At 40.3% G+C, this 23,054-nt stretch overlaps 2 protein-coding genes across 9 annotated transcripts in view; one reads left to right on the top strand and one right to left on the bottom strand.

Annotated features, from left to right (window-relative positions):
* Positions 1 to 23,054, bottom strand: part of LOC109035591 (retinol dehydrogenase 14) — a 62,559-nt gene that overhangs the window by 18,433 nt on the left and 21,072 nt on the right. For 3 of the 7 annotated variants that reach the window (XM_072299610.1, XM_019049293.2, XM_019049285.2), the window contains exons 2-8: positions 18,424 to 18,635; positions 16,685 to 16,777; positions 10,447 to 10,686; positions 8,961 to 9,143; positions 8,176 to 8,285; positions 5,770 to 5,859; positions 4,275 to 4,910 (exon numbers count right to left, since the gene is read on the bottom strand). In XM_072299610.1, coding sequence (XP_072155711.1) covers positions 4,806 to 4,910; positions 5,770 to 5,859; positions 8,176 to 8,285; positions 8,961 to 9,143; positions 10,447 to 10,686; positions 16,685 to 16,777; positions 18,424 to 18,610 — 1,008 coding nt within the window. In that variant the 5' untranslated portion in view covers positions 18,611 to 18,635 and the 3' untranslated portion in view covers positions 4,275 to 4,805. Of the gene's footprint in view, positions 1 to 4,274; positions 4,911 to 5,769; positions 5,860 to 8,175; positions 8,286 to 8,960; positions 9,144 to 10,446; positions 10,687 to 16,684; positions 16,778 to 18,423; positions 18,636 to 23,054 lie in introns of those variants that run through there. The other 4 variants (XR_011899744.1, XR_011899747.1, XR_011899746.1 and 1 more) reach the window with 2 other exon arrangements.
* On the top strand, positions 83 to 2,924 carry LOC109035633 (ribosomal protein L29). 2 transcript variants are annotated; one of them, XM_019049338.2, is made up of 4 exons: positions 83 to 201; positions 926 to 969; positions 1,513 to 1,577; positions 2,676 to 2,924. In XM_019049338.2, the coding sequence occupies exons 2-4, from the start codon at positions 933 to 935 to the stop codon at positions 2,817 to 2,819; spliced, it is 246 nt and encodes an 81-aa protein (XP_018904883.1). In that variant the 5' UTR covers positions 83 to 201; positions 926 to 932; the 3' UTR covers positions 2,820 to 2,924. The 2 variants fall into 2 exon arrangements, with proteins under 2 accessions (XP_018904883.1, XP_018904889.1); XM_019049344.2 differs by lacking the exon at positions 83 to 201 and adding an exon at positions 313 to 452.

The following is a 23,054-nucleotide window of genomic DNA, read 5'->3' as shown; positions in this document are numbered from 1 at the left end:
TGCCAACGTTGGCGGGTGATGCAGCCCCGAAAATGTCAGAAATTGCCATATCATCTATAGATTCATCAATGGTACACAGTAGAAAACATGTGAATACGTGAAAATTGGCAACGTCCTATATTTCTGAAATTTTGTTTGTGCTTCCCGTGTGAGGTTTTGTTTTGTCATTTGTGTAGTTGTCGGAAAATTACCGTGAGGAAGGTACGTAAAGGAAATTTATCCATCTATTCTTCATTAATCCTACCTAAGTTTATCATTTGCGAAGTAAACTTTGGTTCTTCGAAACCTCATCAATCGATCTCATCCCAAGGAACACTCTCTTCGCATTATTTTTCCGAGGTTAAACGTGTCTAATTTTTCCAATTTACCCGACCTTAGTCTCTACTACATTATCCCGTATCTCATCCGGAAATTCAATCGCTGGTGGTCCAGAATTTTCTATTTGCCGTCAGGTAGGATCGTACTATTTGGACAAATATTGTAACTATCAGGATTAATTACTTGACAGCAGGAGCATCGTGAAGTTGACGGTGGCGATTGTTTCCATCCAACTCCTTACAACTGATACTGTGAATCTCCCCTCACATCCATTCGTCCCATCTGAGGCCTTTTCTATATCATATTGAGATTGCTCTTTTAATTGCATAGCAGAGTCTTTAAACATAACTGGTTGCGACCTGTGACTGCATATCTTATTTGCGCTCAGTTTTTTAGGTTATAGCACACTTCCTCTGAACCCAGCTGGATTGTCGACTCCTCATTGATAGTTATTTTTCAAGATCAGAACGTTTTCCATCAATATCCATTTATCCCTGCAACCATTGCCGAATGAATCGGATGCTTTTGTCTCTCTTTTCTTGTACCGTTAACTTTCATTTTTCCGTTTCTTTGCCATGCACTGCATTATTTACTATTCTTGTTTCAGCTTCATCATGGCCAAGAGTAAAAATCACACGAATAAAAATCAAAGTAAGTACAGTTTAAGAGCACATCTGTCAAGGGACTTTTCTTAAGACACGTAATTAATTTTACATTGCTCTCCTCTCACTTGTAATCCTTTCAGGATGGAAGCCTGCAGCCTTGAACACTCAAAAACTAAATGGCGCAATGGTTTCCTTGACCATTTGTATTTTATAAATGGCCCCAAACTTTTGACTTAATGTTTTTGACTCAATGTTAGTTATCAGAAACAGGTGTGGCGAGTTCAGACGGGCTGATTCTAGAGATAGATTTAATCAGTGTGTAATTGGAATAGTTTGAAGTTATAATCCACTGCTTGAAAGAAGAGTGGGGAAGTTCTTTTGACAAGCCCATTTCCACACTACTTACCTTAGGAGAACCAGATCAAATAGAGGATGCGGTGCTGTTATTACAGGGAGAGCTTTCGTCAGTTTCCGCAGACATCCTAATCTGTTTTTATTAATAATTTTAAATACCTCATTGAACCTTTATAAAGTAATCTCTTATATTCATGTATCAGTCTCTTAATAATTCATTTTTTTAATGTTTCAGACAGGAAAGACCACCGCAATGGTATCAAAAAAGCAAAGAAGCACAGATACATCTCCACGAGAGGAGTAAGTTAAACTTCTTTCTTTTATTTAACTTTAATTTAATATGAACAATACAAATAGTTTGAAAAACTATTGTCGTAAAGTGTGAGAAGAGGATTTGATTCCTAAGTACAGGATAAAAATTTCTGACTTAATAGAGAGAGAAAAAAAGGTAACTTCCCAGCAGATAAAGATCCAGCTGTTGGCTGATATTATTTTCCAATCTGCTGAGAGCGGACTAAGGTTTGGTCTTTTTTAAAATTGGGTAAGACCGCAGGGACAACTGCAGGTATGCTGCAATATTTAGTTAGAAAACGCGTCAACTAAACGGCTGGAAAAATCATGCTCTCAGAAATATGCATAAAAATGTTTTATGAATAAACAATTCAACACTGGTCAAAGCAGACACCAAGTACATAACTATTCAAACTCCTGAGTAGATATGTGATATCACGCGAACGTAAAGGAAAATCTTGGCTTTTTCCGTGTCTCAAATTCCGATCATAACGATATATCGCAAAGTACGCCACTCAACTGTCTTACTGTGCTAAGAATAATTGTTGTATGGACATCCGAGAGTTCCCAAATTTCTCCTCTAAAAACATTAATTTTTTAGACAAATAAAAATTATTTCTTCTTGAAATTTTCTAATACCTACTTTAGATCACATTGCAAAGAAGATTCTCTGGAAAGTAGGATGGAAGATTTTTACAAGATTTCCTAGAAATTTGTATTTTACGAAAGGAAGTTTGGCAACGCATGAAGGCTCATACGGCGCTCTTCCTTACCACGGCAGTGTTGACCACCATAATTTTTTCACTGAGAAATGCGTGTAAGGCTATCGACAAACGTGATGTTCAGACCCGATTTTCTTGAGATTGGCACCAAGGAAGTGCGATTATTAAAGCTTGTCCTACCCAGGAGATCTTACAACAAATCTCTAAATTTAGGAGACGCCGAATTTTAGTGTTTTGTGCGTAGTCCTTTGCAGAACAGAAAAGTGTACATCACGTCCATGAAGCATTATTTTCCCATGATTGATACTGTACAACTTGATAATTGTTCAATTCAGTATGAATTAAGAAATCAGATATTGATTTCCTCTTCTGTTGATTTGTGCAGGTAGATCACAAGTTCCTGAGGAATTTGAAGTACTCCAAGAAAGGCAACCTCTCACCCGCAAAACAGTACGCCAGAATGAAGTCCCGTCTCGAAAAGAGGAAAAAGTTTGCTGACCAGCCACCCATTCAACTAGCTGTCCATTAGGTTTAGTTTTTCCGTTATCTAACTCCAAATTTCCTCCTCTCTGTTTTTTATTTACTGAGACTTGTTTTTAAAAATGAAATAAATTTCATTTTAAATTTCTACAAATGCCTTGTTGTGTAAATTTCCACTTGATTTTATACAAATAGGATTCCTTTGGCCACAGTGCTGCCAAGAAAGATGCTAGTTCTCTATTCCCTCAGTATGTAATCTATGTCATTGGTCGTTTTATGGTGTTCAATGAATCTCTGGTTCTGGTTTCCAGTTCCTCTCTCTTAATTACTATGAATATTGGCTTATCTGGCCTGCATTTTTTTCATCAGGCTCTAGTTTCTGTGTTACACAGCTCCAATAATGCAAGGTGGCTGATTTTCCAATGAATTGAAACATGTGTAGTTCATTTATGAACCTAGTTGCTCTGCGAATTTTGTCGTGGTGGTTTCAACGGTCAAAGGTGCTAATGCTGCTTTACACATACAAGATAGAAGCATGTATCATCTTTCTTGACAACACCTGCAAGGGTTTTCGATTAGATACATGAGGGGCTTGGAGGATATAGCGCATAAGTGCAGTTTTTGCTATTTCGAGAAATCCAAGTTTAAAGATTGATTCCTTTGAGCCTTGTGGCACAAAGGAAGTTCTTTGTCTCATTTTAATGTGTAGAACTTGACTTTTACCAGTCAAGTTTTCACAGAATATATTTCAAGACGAGTTACAGTTGGAATCACTAATTTTTCAATTCTCTCAGAAACTTCTCTTTTGCGCTTTGTCCTCCAATCCCCTCAGTCCAAAGCATGCAGTTTTCCAACCCTTTATTTTGAAATAATTTCTCAAGTTCTTATTTTTTCCCTCTTATTACCAGCAATACTCCTCAAGGTGATTCAATGGACGCCATATTTTGTGTCAGAACAACATCGCATTGATTGGTGCCATTTTTTCAGCTACTAGTTATTTTTCTCGAATTTTGAGATCGCAATTCTGTTGTCAGGGGACTGAAAAATTCACTTACGAATTCTGACAAACAAATTCAACGCAAGAAAGGCGTGGTTTTTTTTCGAGGAAAACTATCGCATTTGATAGTGATATCAAAACTGCTCTCGAATGTGATATTTTTCCTCTAAACAACCACGTCTTTATTACTTTGAATTTGTTTGTCAAAATTGATAAGTATATTCTTTAGTCCCCTGACAACAGAATTGCGATCTCAAAATTTGAGAAAAATGACGAGTAGCTGAAAAAATGGCACTAATCGATGCTATATATCGCATGTCGTTCTGGCACAAAATATAGCGTCCATCAAATCGCCTTAAATTATCTTGTCTAGAGCTGAGGAGTTGTTAATCTCATGATTTTATTAAATTACTCTCCCCATGATTCCAATAGGACTGCAGCCAGTTACATACATGTCTAGGACATTAAGAGTATACTGCATTATTTTTTTAAAAAATATACAATCAGTTGAGGTATTCGACAAATAATTTATTTGGTTTTAAGATCAAGTTAACACTTTTTCTTTCTTTTTTTAGGAAAAAAAAAAATACTGAACAGAAAGTATTTCCGGAATTTCGCAAGGAGAATATAAAATTCGCATAGTTGGGTTGTTGTCTATCATTAATTTTCAGGAACTTTATTGACCCAGTAGCCTCATCACTCTCATAAACAAAGCTTCGGTTGTTCAACTTGTTGGTTTATTTTTCCATCATCAGAAAAAAATTGAAACGATTAGACAGGTAGAGGAACCCTGGTGTAAAATTGAGTTTTCTGTTTCATATCCACCCTTCGTGTATAGGTTCTCTGAAGTATATTGTTACGAGTTTTGAGTGAAGTGAGTGCAACTTCCAAAACATTTGCCACCTCAGTACAAAGGTCTTTTAAAATGAGAGAAACCAAGCAACAAAAATTAGCTTAACTATTGTAGATCATCATTTTCATTTTTTGATATTGACAAAAAAACTTATTTTTGAAATAAAAGTGGAAGGGCAGTCAACATTAGAGATGAGGCTCTGAATCTTTTAACTGAACTAATTTTTCACAGATTTCCCAGTATTTCTTCCCGAATGATTCATCTTGAATTGCAGTTGTCAGACCAGCCTCCTGAAAAAAGTTAAAGAGAAAGGCATAAGTTATTCCTCCGAGTATTTGAAAAGTAATGCCCAATGGGTTTTCAAAATTTTCCTCCTCTAAATTACTCCCCCTAACCTTCTCTTTCTTGTGAGTTTTATGGAGCAAGATTAAATGATCATATTTAATCCATGGCATAGAAGTTGATGCTCTAGTGTGCAACTAAAGATTCCTGTCTTCTTGTTAGTTGATAGGCACTGACAGTAAACATGAGGATCAGACGGCAGACTCCGTCTCTCCAAAAGTGTGCTAAATTTTTTGAGCGACTTCAGTTGAAAAAAATAAAATTTAGTGACAAGCACGACAATTAAAATGACAAGTCTGTGTTTTTTTTTCCAATTAATATTTTTTGAGAAAGGCTTGTTCATATTTCACCTATAAATAATTGAATTAGTGAAAACGAAAACACACTAACTCGTAAAAATGAAAATAATCAAGAGACACAAAACTGCACAGTAGGTGAAGAAGTTAGTTAAAAAAAAAAAAAAAAAAAAAATGTTGCTGCTGAAAAACAAGGACCTATGGACACTTTAAAGATCCAAGTTGGAACAGACGGCACAGACGCGCTAACATTCAATGACCTTTATGTAATTTAACGGTCTTTAATGGAAATTGATCATTTTCGAGCTACCAAGTTAGTGTGTTTCTGCTCTCACTGATTCCATTAAAACTTTTCTGGTCCAGATAAACTCCAGAACATTTGAGGAATTTCTTGGTTCAAGTGCAAACTGTCATCCCAGTAAATGAAACATTACAGAATTTAATTTCAAGGTCAGAATTTTGTAAAATGCAGAAAAATGTTGAGGTAAGAGGTAACCCAGGGATTACTCACCCGACAATCAGCGAAGTATTTCCCGCTTACATTTTTTACATCATCACTAACTGCTAAGTGAATTGTAGTTTGAGCTCCCTCTTGTGGCGTCTGAAAGCGAGCAAAAATAATAATGAATAATGTGAAATTTTAGACCTAGAAATGTAGAAGGTCAAAACAAAACCAGAAGGTTTGCCGCCGAAGTCCTCGCGCCGCTCGAACTTAGGGTTATGCAGCCGTGGAAAGGAACGGAAACAAAGACATTGATTGGGGGGGGAGGGGGCTAAGTTGCATATGAAGTCGTCAGATGGATAAATTGAACTTTTAAAATGGAACGAATAGTGATAGAGACTTGTAATGTTACAATTTGCTGTGCAGCTAACTTCTTCCCTTTTTTTACTTACAAGAAAAAAGGAAGAACATGCGCATTTATCGTATCGCATTTAAAATCAAAGTGGACCATAATTTCGAAAACATTCAGAATAATTCTCTCGTTGACTCAAAACTTCTCACCTAAACTTAAAATTAACACGCCCTGCGCCCTTAAGACGGACTCTCACCCCTCTCTAAGACTGCCCTAACTCCCGCTCCTTATCTCAGAGTTCAGCGGAAAAGTCTAAAAAAAAGCTGAAAAATAAAATTTATTCGAAATTATAATTGTTTAAAAATGTTGTTAATTTTTGAACTTATCCCCAAGACTCGGTAGAGCAATCTTAGACACCCCCCCCCCCCCCCCCCAGTGGTGTAGGTACGTAATACTTCCACGGTGCTTAGATTTTTTTTACTAATGTAGTCCAATTGTTCTCCCCCTCTATATTGAAGCACCTACCGACCTACCTTCAATTGGTATGGAAAACTCCTTTTAAAAAAATTAAAGAGCTCCAAATAGTGAGCTCCTTAATATTTCCCGGCTTTATTCAGATTTTCTTTAATGAGTGCTGAATTCCTAAAATCTGACCTCAGATTCGTATTCCCCGTTAAAAATCAGTCTAGATTGATGTATCATAAGTCTAAATCGAGCGTGCGAAAGCGCTGCTCAAAGAGGCGAGGATTTCGCTGGTTCAACGTGGGTGGTCCCCATCGTACGAGATGAGATGTGGGTCAGAGGAAGAAAGGAATGTAAGCGCCACTGGCGCTAGTACGGAATTCGTCGAGGTGAGGTCGGCGGCGCGGCGCAAAGGAAAGAGTCGCACTCGTTCGCCGCCAGACTGAGTGGCGCTGACGCGGCCCTCTAGGGGAGAGGGGAGGCAGCAGCTGAGGCTAGTTGATAATTTAGCCGCTAGGTAGCGCGCGCTCACTCTCAATCTGATAACTGTTTGAGCTCCATAGATGTTCGCGTTGCCTACGCACGGAAGAGAAGGCGTTTTGATCATCGGCACAACCCGCGCCCGCGCGTCACCAGCGCTCAGTGGAGCGAGTCAATGAGAGAAGTCATACGAATTATTAAAATATGGAAGCTGATATTGTTATTACGGAGAGTAGAGGTTTTAGAAGTGGTTTCCATGATTTGCTTCCCATGATTCTCTTAAGACAAGATGCACCCCATACTATTCATAATGTGAAATAATAATAACATAATTCGCAGTTATAGTCGAAGATTTGATGTCCAACCTCTCTGATAGGCCAGTTTACTTGGCGGCGAGCTTGCGAGGATCTAAAATGACAAGAGTACCTTCATTTCTCCATTTATACACCTACTTCAAAGATTTCAGTGACCAATCATGCTCAGTGCATCGCGATGTCAAATCTGCAGCACAAGAGATACTGGCATCGTATGCCTGTGCGCAACTATTCGTGCCTAGAAAATATATCGACGGTGAAAGTCGGCAATCACATAACTCGGTTTGCGACGTCGCAGACTTTCTGTCATACTTTATTTTTTAAATGGAAAACTACTCAACGGCAATTCTTTAAAACTGTCATGATTTTTCTTCTTAATGCGAAGAAAATTCTGCAAAAACTTCAAAAAATAATATCAATTTGTTCTCCTTTAAAAAAATGACGTAGAGGCGGAGATTTTCAGACACCGCAAACGAGTTATGTGATTGCCGACTTTCACCGTCGATATTTGTCGTTTCAACAAAGAGTTGAAAGCGCTCTGTCATTTTGGATTCTCGCAGTGAAGCCCACCGTTGGCGCCGCGGGTGAAGTAGTGAGTGCCTGGACAGTTCAAACGCCTTCACTTTCGTGCGTATGCAACACGGACATCCATGGAGCCCGAATAGTTGTATCAAGGAGTAAAAATGAAATTCGTATATTGTTCGTTGATTCTACGCAAACTAAGGGCGCTCTTGCCTGTTTCTCTCACACCGAAACTTAATTTCAGAGTTGCCTATTTCAGGGATATATTAAACAGTTGCAATTTTCCGAATAATGTGCTAATTATTTAAATACATAACAGGTGGAGGAAACAAATACGAAACTTACCTTAAAAAATAGTTTTACAATGAGTTTAACTGGGAGATTCATGGGGAAGGGAACATTTCTCCAAATCCCAGAATCAATCATTCCTGGATGTAAACAGTTTGCGGTGACATCTGCAATAAGAAAGACAAAATTAAGAATAGAAAATATAAAATAAAATAATGGCCATACTCATGGCTTGGAAGTGCAAAAACACGTCCCTCCATGTGTAAGTTGCTCCAGAAAAACCCTTTTTTGTTTACAAAGTCACTAAATACCCGCCGTTCCATTTTGCTCCATTCCGCTCTACAAATTATCGGAGGACACCTTCAGAAAACTGGTAAAATGTGGAAAACCCGTGAAAAGATCACGATCGCAAGCAATAAGTAGGTACTTTTTTGAAATAAACCCGACCAAGTAGCACATGTTGCGATAAATTGCGATCACATGGTAAAAAAGAAAGAAAAAAAACTCCTGCCATAGCATAGGAGCGGCGTGTATGTTGCCTATCTGCTAATTGAAGGGGCTTCGCTCATCGAAATTTTCGCAATATAAGATTGAGATAAGTTGAAAATGTCTTTTCCATTGCAAATGCCTATCCTCTAATGCAGAAAATGCATTCTACGGGTCATTATGAATCGAAATTTATTGACCGAGCGATTTAGAATATTGCAATTTTATTGCACTGAATTGCAACTTTATTTCAATAATTATCGTTGCAATTTGGGTGGTCTAAAGCATGTCTCCTACGAGGCAATCAAAATCCTCTCAACTGGATACTTATGTAAATCACCAAGAACCACACTTACTTGTTCCTTTCAGTCTCCTGGCGAGTTCCAGCGTGAAAACTATGTTTGCGTACTTTGAAACGTAGTACAAGTATGCAGGTAGCGCACTGACTGGATTCGCATTCGTCAGGTTTAAAGTGGCCAACCTGTAAAGACTCGAAGCTACAACTACTATTCTACTCGGTCCTGATTTTTTCATTAAATCTGGAAACAGAAAACACTTTTAGAATGACCAATGAGAAAAATTTGGACTGACAAAGTATGATCTGTCAAGGGTGAAACTGTGTAATTTTTTTTTCGATTAAATACTCGACAGATAAACAGAGTTTGACAAAAACTAGATTTTATGGTTGCTCTTTATTCGGATTTTTTTTTTTTTTTTTTTTTTTTTTTTTTTTTTTTTTAAATCAATTTCAGAGCATTCTTTGAGATTTTTCAAAGTTTTTCTCTCCCCAAACAAACTCCTTTAGCGGCTGAAATTATAACACCTTCGGGTCTACTGTGGCATTCCCGCTATCCCTCCATAGGTCGCTTCATAGATGATCATCAAAGAGGAAATTCATAAGTGGCAAGGCAGACACCTAAGTTGGTCGTGACGTAAAAATGGACGTATTTCTATCAAACGGAACTAAGCGCCATAGGGGGAGGAAGGGAGAGGGGGGCTTGGATTGGCGGGTGTTGCGGAACGCGATGCTCGTTCCGTCCTATACTCGCAATGCTTTTCCATGGCGCTTAGTTCCGTTTGACAGAACTCGCTATCCGGGATTCTAAAATCCTCAAAAGGAACTCAATTTGGCGCTTAGTTCCGTTTAACAGAAATACGTCCCAATGTACATCGGCTTATCAGCCAATAACCTACTAATTGTAAGACCCGAAGATTTCATCATTTTAATTCTTCGCATTTTTACTTTTCACACCGTCTAAAACTGCCCCTCCCCCCCCCCCCAAAAAAAAAAAAAATAAAAATAAAAACAAATAAATAAAAACAATCTCCCTTTTGCAGCAGAAAATAGAACGTTAGAGCTGGCCTTTCAGGTATTCAATTTTGCCAAGTAGCGCTCTGGCGACTCAATAATTAGAATTCGAAATGGAGAGTCAATTTGCCACCGGGTTTCTTGCACTACTAAAATAGATGTCAAGAGGTATTGCCCTTTAACGGCCGCCATTATTGCTCCAGTCGCGGGCCTCAGAGTGTTTCCCCTTCCAGAATTACTCCTGAAAGTACCACCCATGAGCCCTGAAAGCGGCATATTCCAATCAAAAAGTGCAGGGTTTTTGCCATTTTTGGGTCGTAGTCAACGGACTATTGGGACTTAGGAGGATAAGAGCGAGACTCTATAGGTACAGCCCACGCCATCACGGCCCAACTGTGTCACAGCTGCCATTAGACCTGCGTTTGCTTGCCATGACGTGGAAATGTACATTTCTCCACTCGCTACCGCCTTCTGTATTTTCTCTACGCCAGATAATGACGGCCGTTCCCCATAATTGAAGAATGGTGACTCACTAATTAGGAGATGAGTTAAAAGGAAGGGGCCATACTGGTTGGTGGCCATGGTTAGCTCCAGACCCTCGGCCGTGGTTTTTCTACCGAAAGTGTTGGCAACTCCGGCGTTGTGGATCAAGACGTCTAATCTCGACTCCGTTCGGTTGATGTCATCCGCGAAGTCTCGCACTGACTCCAGACTGCTCAGGTCTAGACGTTTCAGAAGCACGTTTTGATTGTTCGTCGTTTTTACGATCTCCGCTGAAACAAAATGAGTCCGAAATAAAGTTTCGGGTGTTCAGTTACACAAGTTTACACATAAAAAAAAAAAAAAAAAAAAAAATAATGATAAAAAAAAAACGCTGGGGATATTATGGATGATGCCTACGTAATTCTTAGAGCTTAGCCGAAAATGACCTCAATTTTCCGTATTCCCAACAAGATTTGCCTTAAAAACAGGAGTTTTCAAGGAAAATTTAATCTTCCGGGAGATATAGTGCATGATTGAGAAAAACCAAGGACATTTCAGGGGCCTGGAGGACAAGGGACATAAGTACAGTTTTTGAAAAAATGGAGATATTAACGATTTCAAGTAAAACTAGTTAGTCTTGATGCATACTCTGTGAAAAATTCGCTCACAAATCCCAATTTTTAAGCATCAAAAAGTCAGTTTGAACTCTCTTTCTGCCACAAGGGTCCGTGTCCACGTATTTCTCGAAATAGCAAAAACTGCACTTGTGCGATTCTTTACCACAGCTCAAATGAGGAACTATCGAAAATCAATCATTCACGCCTCACCACTGTCCCCCAGCCCCCTTGGCTTGATGGAGATTTTTTCCTGTCTGTGCCTACTTTTCTATTCTTCGTTAGAGTCTCCAGCAGGCCTCTCGGGCGCAGCTTCAGACAGTGTGATTCAAAAGTTCCACACCACTCCCACTCATCTAACTTTTTTGCAACTAGGATACTAGCTTGATGGAGCTTTTTTCCTGTCCGTATCTACTTTTCTATTCTTCGTTAAAGTCTCTAGACTCTCGGTCGTGCCTTCTTTTATAGTGCGACCCGCTGATCCGCGCACTATGACTTTTTTGCTAATATAGGCTATCGGGTTGGAACTTAGAGAATTTTCTTGAATATAAGGGATCCACTGTTGACGCCAACAAAATCTAGGAGAACCCGGAACCCTTCATGGGGGGCCAGAACCCCAACTTTTTTTTTCAAGCGGCAACCCCTACTCTGTGATACATCATTGGGAGGGGCATAAAAAAAGAAATATTTCTTGGAACCACTGCTCCCAAGGTTTCAACCCGATGCCTTAAGTAGAAAAAAACTCAAATGGATGTTGCAAATTTTTTGGATCAGCCTGTAGAAGCATAGATATCAACTCTGCCGTGCTAAGGAAGAACGCCGTATGAGCCTTCACACGTTGCCAAGTTTCCTTCGATATAAACTGAATTGATTAGGAAAATTCTGAATATTTTTTCGCAAAATTTTGAGACATTTTTGCACGCAATTCAATCTAAAATATCTGAAAATATCAAGGAAAATTATGCATGAATGTCGTTCAAAAATACATGTTTTATCGAAGGAAATTTGGCAATTCTCGAATGTTCATACGGCGTTCTTCCTTAGCACGGCAGTCTCGAGTCTCGTCACGTTCATGTTGCCCACTCTTCACCTCCATCCTTGACTTTTGAGACCCTCGAGGACTACTTCCTTGCCCAGCTTCCTATTCTATCAACGTCAGCATGCAATACTCAGTAGATATACGAGGGGCGTTCAATAAGTAAGTATCCCCCCTCTCTAAAATCCATAAGAATGGACCAATTTTAAAAAACTTGGGCTCAAAATCTTCCTTAGGATATTTTGAGTTCAACAAAACAAACCGCAACAAAATCGGACTATGTGCGGCCGAACGCGAGCCGTTTGAACGCGCCGAGGAGCTCGACGCTCCCGCCGAATCTGCGAGGATTTGAAGTCCGCTACAGGAGAAGAGCTTCTCTGCCAAAGCCTCAGTCGTTCATCACTGACGAAAAATCAAAGAAATTTTTGTAGAATAAGGGGCTTACCTCACTTCTCCACATAAGCAGCTCGATCCAAGCAAGTCTGATACTGAGACTAAGACTAAGAGAACAGCTTTTGGATGCCTCGTGCGTGGAAGTCTTTCAGCTGACCGCGGATGAAAGAGTGGACGGCTTGTTTTGACCTCTTCCACTGATTCAAAATTAACTCCTCCGAGTTCAGATTTCAGATACGATAATAAATGGCAAACCAGACCACCATTTATTCCCGTTCCTGAAATCTGAACTTGGAGGAGTAAATTTTGAATCAGTGGAAGAGGTCAAACAAGCCGTCCACTCTTTCATCCGCGGTCAGCTGAAAGACTTCCACGCACGAGGCATCCAAAAGCTGTTCTCTTAGTCTTAGTCTCAGTATCAGACTTGCTTGGATCGAGCTGCTTATGTGGAGAAGTGAGGTAAGCCCCTTATTCTACAAAAATTTCTTTGATTTTTCGTCAGTGATGAACGACTGAGGCTTTGGCAGAGAAGCTCTTCTCCTGTAGCGGACTTCAAATCCTCGCAGATTCGGCGGGAGCGTCGAGCTCCTCGGCGCGTTCAAACGGCTCGCGTTCGGCCGCACATAGTCCGATTTTGTTGCGGTTTGTTTTGTTGAACTCAAAATATCCTAAGGAAGATTTTGAGCCCAAGTTTTTTAAAATTGGTCCATTCTAATTGATTTTAGAGAGGGGGGATACTTACTTATTGAACGCCCCTCGTAATTCTTTTTTTACGGTATTTACGCTGATCATGCCGGTGATCACAGAAAACGGGTGTCTCTACGAAACAACAATTGTCAAAAGTAATTTGCTTTGCAAGTCATTTAGTTCACGGCTTGCGCTAAGTCCAGGTTCCGACCTCGTTATAATATGCTTCTCACGTCCGAGCGAAGATGAAGCATCATCACGATCCACCTTTGTCAGATTTTTGGCCAGCTCATTCGAACGTTTAACATTGCTACCGTGCGAAGGAAAAACTCCGTATGAGCCTTCAGGAGTTGCCAAATTTCCCCCCTTGAAACATTGATTTTTTAGAAAAATTATGAGTATTTTTCCTCGAAATTTTCACTAACTTTAGGTCAAATTTTAAATGAAATTCTCTGGACAATTTGAAGAAAAATATCCAAAATTTTCCTTGAAAATTCGTATTCTATCGAAGGAAATTTTACAACGCCCGAAAGCTCATGTGGCGTGCTTCCTTATCACGACAGTGTTCTATCTTGCTAATGGCCAACGACTTTAATTTCATCGATAGCAATGTCAGGATACGAATGATCGGCTCCACTCAAAGTTCCTTCATTTAGTTGGATATGCAATTTGATTTCCGCAGAGTTTAAATAGTTGCTCGAAGGTTACCTGCCGGTATTAACGCAGGACGCTTTCGATTATTTTAAGTCTGCCTTTTACGGCAAATCGTCGTTCCCCAGACCAAAGAACGTAACTAAATTCCAACGTTGTGCAATTTCAACCCTCAAATTTTATTTTTAATTGGTTACTATCGGGAGATGCTAGATGAAAATTTTACGGTCAATTTTTTCTTCTGATTAAATTCAAATTTAACGAAAGTTTGGGCAGAGATTGAAAGATCTTAAGGTGTTCGTTGCGAGCACCCTGATTATCGATTCTTTTCTATAGGTTGAAATGGCAGATCAATCGATTTATCGCGAAGCGCGCCACGCCACTGCCCGCCATTATCTTCCATTTCAAGATGGCATTTTGTCTTAGAGTAGCGACCCTTTACTGCACCTAAAGTGGCCACTTAATTTCTTCAATTTTTGGTTAGTAAAAAAGAAATTCTATTCAGAGCCGCCGCAAATGAATGCAACTTTTCAAAGAGGGGAAACTTCCGAAATTTTGTCAACTCTATATCGCAATGAGGCGCAAATTGAGTCGATTGGATTTTCCTAAGCCTTTTCTTTTCCTTTTTTTTTGTCCTCGTGTTCTTGTTTTCTATTTTCCTTCAATTATCATACTTCTCTTTAAAAAAAGACAGAAAACAATTCGATAAAGCACTGCTCGCTGAAATACTTCACGAGCATATTTGCTGAATGCTCACCGCATTGGATGAATATCTTTCGGCTCATTGCGTTACATCTATACTGTGCGGGAGGATGAGGCTTAAAGATTTGCCAGAACCGCAAGCTTCTCGTGGAATTATTATATCTTTTCCGGGATCAGCAACAAACTGTGGAAATCTGGGAAATAATGGGCAGGGTAGTCCTTGAATTCTACGATGACTAATTCAAATCCGCGATTGCATCCAGTAATTATAGAGCTTACTTCTCTCCTTCTCTTTGATTGCGCCTTGACTAACTATCGAAAATGAATATCGCCGGATATAGAAGGGGTTTTAGGAGAATCTAGGTTTCTACCTCAATATCGCGTGAACCTGGTATTGAGATTCATAGTAATCTAAAATCATACTTTCATACGAAGCGTCACGCGGTCAGTATACTGCCGTGGTAAGGAAAAACGTCGTATGAACCCCATGCATTGCCAATTTTTGATTGATAAAATAAACTAATAAACCTGAACCTCCTATTTTCCTAATAAACTTATGAATATTTTTCTTCCATTTTTTCAGATAATATTGTCCACAATTTCACCTAAAGCTCCTGAAATTTTCAAGGAAAAATATTCATGACTTCTCTCAAAAATGAACATTTTATCGGAGGAAATTCGGCAACTCTCGAATGTTCATACGGCGTTCTTCCTAAGCGCAGCAGTATAGGCCCCCCTTAGTTGATCGTTTCCCGCACGAAAGAACGTAACTTCATTTCAGTGTTGCCAAATCCCCCTCGCAAATTGCGTAGCAACCGAGAGAATCTTGGGAACTTTCTAACTGAAGTTTTATCTGATTATTCCTCAGATTTCATGTAAAAACCGTATGAATTTCGGAAAAAAAATTCTCAGGTTTTGCACGTCTCGGCGAAACAAATTAATTTTTTGAGTCAATTTGGCAACCTTGGAATGGAGTTATGCTCCTTCGGCCGGGAGACGATGAGTTTTGTGAGAGATAATTACGAGGGGCGTTCAATAAGTAAGTATCGCCCCTCTCTAAAATCGATTAGAATGGACCAATTTTAAAAAACTTGGGCTCAAAATCTTCCTTAGGATATTTTGAGTTCAACAAAACAAACCGCAACAAAATCGGACTATGTGCGGCCGAACGCGAGCCGTTTGAACGCGCCGAGGAGCTCGACGCTCCCGCCGAATCTGCGAGGATTTGAAGTCCGCTACAGGAGAAGAGCTTCTCTGCCAAAGCCTCAGTCGTTCATCACTGACGAAAAATCAAAGAAATTTTTGTAGAATAAGGGGCTTACCTCACTTCTCCACATAAGCAGCTCGATCCAAGCAAGTCTGATACTGAGACTAAGACTAAGAGAACAGCTTTTGGATGCCTCGTGCGTGGAAGTCTTTCAGCTGACCGCGGATGAAAGAGTGGACGGCTTGTTTGACCTCTTCCACTGATTCAAAATTAACTCCTCCGAGTTCAGATTTCAGATACGATAATAAATGGCAAACCAGACCACCATTTATTCCCGTTCCTGAAATCTGAACTTGGAGGAGTAAATTTTGAATCAGTGGAAGAGGTCAAACAAGCCGTCCACTCTTTCATCCGCGGTCAGCTGAAAGACTTCCACGCACGAGGCATCCAAAAGCTGTTCTCTTAGTCTTAGTCTCAGTATCAGACTTGCTTGGATCGAGCTGCTTATGTGGAGAAGTGAGGTAAGCTCCTTATTCTACAAACATTTCTTTGATTTTTCGTCAGTGATGAACGACTGAGGCTTTGGCAGAGAAGCTCTTCTCCTGTAGCGGACTTCAAATCCTCGCGGATTCGGCGGGAGCGTCGAGCACCTCGGCGCGTTCAAACGGCTCGCGTTCGGCCGCACATAGTCCGATTTTGTTGCGGTTTGTTTTGTTGAACTCAAAATATCCTAAGGAAGATTTTGAGCCCAAGTTTTTTAAAATTGGTCCATTCTAATGGATTTTAGAGAGGGGGGATACTTACTTATTGAACGCCCCTCGTATTTACCACGTGCATTTTGCGCTGTGAAGCAGGAATATTGTAATTATGGTAAATGGAAAGTTCGGACTTCGAATTTTTTTTTTTCAGTATCGTTGGGAAGCAATAGTCGCATTTATCGCAAAGCATGAAGACCATGACTAAAAGCATTTTTTGAACTGCGGTTATTGTATAAATACCTCGAACTTTTGATGCGGAGTCCAAGTTACGACAAGCCATGATGACGCGCGCTCCTCGTTTAGCTAGCTCCTTGGCTGTTTCTTTGCCGATGCCTGTAGGGAAATAAAATAAATTAATGAAACGGAGGTAAATCAGGGGTCAGATGACACATGAAGTGTTTAGCAGCAAATAAGCGCAGGATTAATGAACAGAAATCAATTTTCAAAAACTTGTATTTTACGAAAGTTCATGACCTTATGATTTTAGCTAGGGGCTGCTCATAAAATACGTTAAGCTCGGGGGGGGGGGGAGAGGGCGGGGAGACCGTTACACCATTTTGTTTTTTCATGTTCAAAGGTAGGGACCTGAGTCACAATACGTTACGAGTTACGTTACGTCACGTTACCAGGGGGGGGGGGTCGAAAAATTCCAAATTTAGTGTAACGTATTTTATTAAAGGCCCCTGAAATTTATAATTTTTTACGCCGAGATATGTTGGCGCTTCATTCGAGTGATTTTGAAGAGCGGGTTGGGCGCTCCAAGAAAGCGCCAAGACAACCCGATCGTGAATATTGGTTGAAACTTACCTACAGTTTTGGAGTATAAAATTGAAGGAAATACCTCGTAAAAATAATCGAGAGTTTCCCTGCTTCCTATTAGATACACTTTACTGCAAGTGATCGTAATTTTTCTCCCCCACCCCTTTTGAAATTGAGTCAATAAATTGCACCCAAAATTATTTTATTCTTAAAATTGTTCCAAAAAAATCTACGATAAAGGGAAGAAAGGTCAAAGTAAGTACGGCGCGACTTACAACTGGAAAATTGGAGTATGTAAATGCGCGAATACGTGTTTCAGTGTCTTTGTCTGGGCAAGAATCATAAAAATCACGATCGTATTCAGAGCTGAGACGAGCGTAAAACGTTATCAGTAGTTGCAGCAGAAACGCGTTAGCTTCTTGAGCACCTGTTTGATTGATACAATACGACAGTAAAATCGTCGAAGCCCCTCTTGTACATGCACAACATCAAAATCTAAATCTCGTAGAATGCCATTGTCATTTTATAAGTAGGTATACAACTGACTATAGGCAACCATCCAGCGGGCCGATTATTGAAATTGATAGACAGAGCTATAGACAAAAAAGACAAAAGAGATATGGAGGGATCCTATTGGTGGAGGCGGGTGGTTGCAATTGACAAAGGAGGTAGGTAACAGACTAACCAACGGCAACTCATGAGAGACCCTTCAGTAAGTCCATCATTTACCCCCTTAGTCGATAAGAACCACCGAAATTACCAATAGGATGGCTCTATACTCATTATGTCCTCTTTGTCCATGGCTTTGTCTATCAATTTCAAGGATGAGGCCGCTGGGGAGAGGCTTTGAACTTTCTGGATGCCTGCCCCTGGGGTTCGGGTGGAGGAGGCGCTTCAGGCGGAAATAAATGACTGGAGTTCAGGTCTCGATAGACGATCAAATTCCCGAACCGATTACCATCAAAGTGTCTGGAGTCATCAGTCTTAAACTCATTAATTTGCTTAATTTGAAAATGAAAACTCGGCAGAAATGTTTCCTGCGGCAGGAAATGATGAATGGTGGCACTGCATTCTGATCTTACTGTGAACAAAATAGTGCGGCCCGTCAAAATTTGAAGGTAGATGGTGACCATCAGTCATCAGCATGTCTACTTTGATCGGAACTGGTTCGGAATTTGATCGTCTATCCAGGGCTTTAGGGAGGGTGATAGAGGACTAACCAGAATTGGCGCCGGTGATGATGACTGTCTTGCCGTCCATCCTCTTGGTGGAGGTGCAGCGGCCTTTGGTGAGGTAGTTGTAGAACTGGACGAGACATACGGCGAGCACGCTCAGCACCACTGTCGCAGCCGCGAGAACGTACAGGTGCACGCTCGACTGCGCTTGCAGATACTCTAGCTTGAACATTCTCCCGTCCTCACCGTCCACCGTCCTAGGACAAACAATCCGGCAAATTATTAGCTCCCGAGCTCACCACACTCGTCGCCGCGTTGCCGAGACGAAGAGCAACAAATAGATGGATTGCATCTTGCAAGAAGGAACCAGAAGCATTGCAATGAAGCTGAGATTGTGCAACTTCATCCTTTGCAACACTGGAAAAACAACACATTGGATCTAGAGTCCAGACTCTTAAAAACATCGACAAGAAAAAATACTCTTGATTCAATCAGATTTAAGCTTAAATCAAGAACCAAGCCTCTTAATGTGAGCGGATTTTTTTTTTATTTAAGCCTAAATCTGATTGAATCAAGAGTCCTTTTTCTTGTCAATGTTTTCAGGAGTCGGGACTCTAGATCCAATGTGTTTTTTTTCCGGTGAAAACAATTACTGAAGCCATGAAAAAATATGAAATTTACATAATAATATTTGTCTTAAATTTATAGTTTTTAGCGAGTAAAATAGTAACTGTTAATGGATAGTCAGGTTTTTCGTCCAAGAAAAAAAAAGATGCACAATTTTAGCAACATCCCAATGTTCCTGGTTCCTTTCGCAAAATGCGATACAAATGATCCAGGTTTTTTAGCCGGACGCACAGGCCCAGAGACAAGAAGAGACCCTCTATTGCTATCTTGGCAATTAGTGCGGAGCTTTAAGTCTCGCACTCCGACGTTCAACTGTTGACTTACCTACTAGGTGGATGTTGAACAACGTGTTGGGTATTTCGTTGCGCAAACATTATACCGAAGTTTGGCAAACTTGGTCGGCTTATCATGTCACCCGAAGCTCATCATCTACCTAGTAAGTATGTCAACAGCCGAAAAAAGGGGTGATGACTGTTACATAGTGGGTATCGGTACCTTGTCATCTTCTGAGCAACATAAAACATAATTAAGTAAAAATTAAACTTTGCATGAGAGATATGCATTTTACAACATGAGGCATTCATGATTTGGACATAAGAGAAGAGAAGAAGGTAAAAATGTAAACTTTTTCCTTAAAGTATTGTCACCACGGAACGTTTTCACGGGCTCTGTCCCAGGGCAAAATCCTACTTGCGGAGTAGGGTACTTGACACTGGGGAAAAATCGACCAACTCAATGTTTTTCCCAGTAACAGTTAAGGGTCCTTGTACCTCTTGTAGATGTATCAAAGACCAACAAACTGAGAGAGGAAGAATATGCGAAAGCAAATCGTGCGACATTTTGTTGTTTACTCGATTGTTTGTGTTTGTTTATTTAAAATAATTTGTTTAATTGTTAATCGTGTTCAATTAGTATCTTAATCCCGGTTAATACTCGATTTCTACTTCTTATCCTCTCGCGCAAACTTGTCGCAACAACGGGAGAGCCCGACCGTGGAGACGATAACTGGAAAAAAAAATCATAGAAGTTTCATTCCTGCGATTCGAACTTGGGACAAATCCCATGAAAACGTCCCGTGCCGAGGCCTAAAACCTTTAAGTTTTTTCGCATCCCAATGTCCATCCAACACCATGATCGGACGCCTTGGAAGATGTGTTTCGACGGGCATCCATGCTGTGGTGGTTTACGGTGCGGACAGGCAACGTTGCGTAAGGACCCGTCCCGCTCCAAGGTAAAGCTCGTGGCCCCCAAGACCAAGTCTCCGGGACCGGGACAAAGCTCCTTGACATCGCGCCCAAGGTTGCCAGGTCACGCCATCGAATGTGGATATTATACATGGGTTAATGAGAAAATCTCATAATTTTCAGCACAACCTGGCAAAAATGATGGCGGCCAAACATCATTCTCGGCTTCGGCTCCGTTCAAAAGAGGGCGCTGCCATCCTTAGGCATTGCGTAACGCATTTCTCCCGGGCTCCGGACCCAGACGCTCTTGCTCTTGGTCTTGACTCCAGTCAAATGGTTCTGGGTCAGGTTCTCCCGATTTAAGGATAGCTTCCGCGCTGCCGTGCTAAGGAAGAACGCCGTATGGACATTCGAGAGTTGCCAAGTTTCCTCAGATAAAAACCGAATTTACTGGGAAAATGGTCAATAATATTTTTCAAAATTATCAGACAATTTTGTGCGCAATTTAATCTAAAATATCTGAAAATGTCAAGGAAAAATATGCTCAAATAATGTTCAAAAAAAAACATGTTTTATCATGGGAAATTTGGCAACTCTCGAAGGTTTATACGGCTATCTTCCTTAGCACGGCAACGCGGTTATGTCATTATGTGTCGTTTGGTCCGCCATCGTCGCGTCATCACCATCGGTTTCCTCCAGATTTTCTGGGCTTTTTTCAAAGAATGATGACTCTTTTTGGTTATTTTTGGAATGAGACAGCCTACTCTTATTTGTGCAGTCATCATTTTATGTTTTTCTACCCTTGTTCGACGAGAATGTCTTATGAAGACGCATTAGATATCGGAAGACGAAGATCCGAAGAGGACGAGGTAAGAGCAAAAACAGAGGAGATAGATATAGAAGAAGAGCGATGACAAAATGAGGGGAAAATAACAAGAGAAGAAGAGGAAGGAAAGGAATAATGATAAGAAGAAACAGGGAAAGAAGAACCCTGGTAAAAATTGGCATTAGAATCTGTGTTCCAAAATACTATAGACCTACAGCCGGCTGTGAGATTTCCAATAGCTTCTATAGCCAGCTACACAATTTCTTATAGCCTTTTATAGCCGATGGTGATTAAGCAACAGCCAGGCGATAAAGTGTATGCTAAACGTTACTAATTACGGATGGTAGGACTTAGTGAGTTTTTGGAAGACTGCAGCTCTCTCTTTGGAACGTAGTATCTTGATTTATTTTGCGAGGAAAGCTCCGTACTTATAATGGATGCCTGCCATTACTAATATATTAGAGCGCCTTTAGTTTTGTATGATACTGTGCAATACCTCTGGTGTGAAATAGTTGCTTCAAGCGCCGTGGCAGGCGGGCAGCCGGCGCGAAACACGTATTGGCGCCTACAAATCTAACAGGGATACTTCACGCGTTGCGCAATACGTGAAGTATCCCTGTTAGGTTTGTAGGCGCCAGTGCGTCGCCGCCGCTCCGCTTTGTGTTAGGCTCTAATATTTAATCTGGCGGAGTCAGCGTTATTAAACTCATGATTTTGAAATGTTTGCACATTCTGTATGGATTATTCTCATTTTAATTAATGAAAAAAAATGTGTATTAAAGTAAAATATAACGTGTGTTTTGTAAATATTAAGGTGGTTCCGTATCAAACTTCATGATTTCCAAAGCACACGAATTTCTACACAATTTCTTATAGCCTTTTATAATCGATGGCGAAAAAGCAACAGCCAGGCGATAAAGTGTAAAGCCCGGCGATAGGAGTTATAGCCCGGCTGCATATTTTTTTATCGCTTCGTACAGCCCGGCCGTATGATTTTCTCCGCATTCTACAGCCAGCTATATGATTTTCTGTGGCCTTCTTTAGCCGGCTATAAGAATTCCTATGGTACCTATTTTGAAACGCAGCTCTTATTGCCAATTTTTACCAGGGAATAGGTAGAAGAGGTGGAGAAAAAAGTAGGTGTGAGAGGTAAATTAATAATGAGGAAGTGTAGGTAGAGGAGACAAAGAAGAGGAGGAGTAGGAAAACGAAGAAGAAGAGGAAGAAGCAGAAAAATAAGTGGGAGAAGGAAAGGAGAGGACAGTGAAAAAGATGAAAAATGTAAGAAAAATAAGTATTTTTTCTTCTTCTCGTTTGTCCTTTTGATGATTTCCTTCTTTCTCTCTTTCTTCCTCTTCTTATTCTTCGTCTTTTTCTTCTTTATCCTCTTAATCTTGGTCTCCCGATTGCGAAGACGAGGAATCGGGTCTGTCAGGCTGGAGTAATACTGTTACTTTTTCTTGTAAAAATGCAGCCCTCTCGGATACTTCCTTGAGCCTTGCATTTTAAGACCTCACGACTTTCGGCTCTGATCATCGCACATAGATTATCAGACAGAAGTCTTGAATCCTGTTTCTGGTGAAGTTAGTCGGTCAGAAAATTTCACGGTGGTTTTTCCTTTCTTAGTTCCCTTATGAAGTTTTGGAAAACAGTCGCATTACGAACATCAAACTTAAAATTCTCCACTTTTCGGGCTAATCAGGCGGAGAGGAACTATCATCTTACTCTCCGGAACCTACCAATAACGCTGGGACTCGAAATCGCGGAGACCAATTTAAAACTCGTTTTACATTAAAAGTCACGTAAAATCTCAGATTCATCGAGCCAATTCCGGTATTTTATTTTGATAGGTTGGCCACATTTGATTATCTTCAGGACTATTTCGACCATCTCACAACATGCTCATTTCTCTCGTTTTCTGAACTAGAGTTGATCTCATCATTCAACTGATTTCAAGGAAAGACGCATTAAGCGTACGCGCACGAGACGTAAATGGAATCGGCAATTGCCCACAAGGTTCACCCCGCACCATCATCAAA

The sequence above is a fragment of the Bemisia tabaci genome, chromosome 4, assembly GCF_918797505.1.
Source record: "Bemisia tabaci chromosome 4, PGI_BMITA_v3".
NCBI classification, from domain to species: Eukaryota; Metazoa; Arthropoda; class Insecta; order Hemiptera; family Aleyrodidae; genus Bemisia; species Bemisia tabaci.
This window is presented reverse-complemented; position numbering and strand designations above follow the sequence as displayed.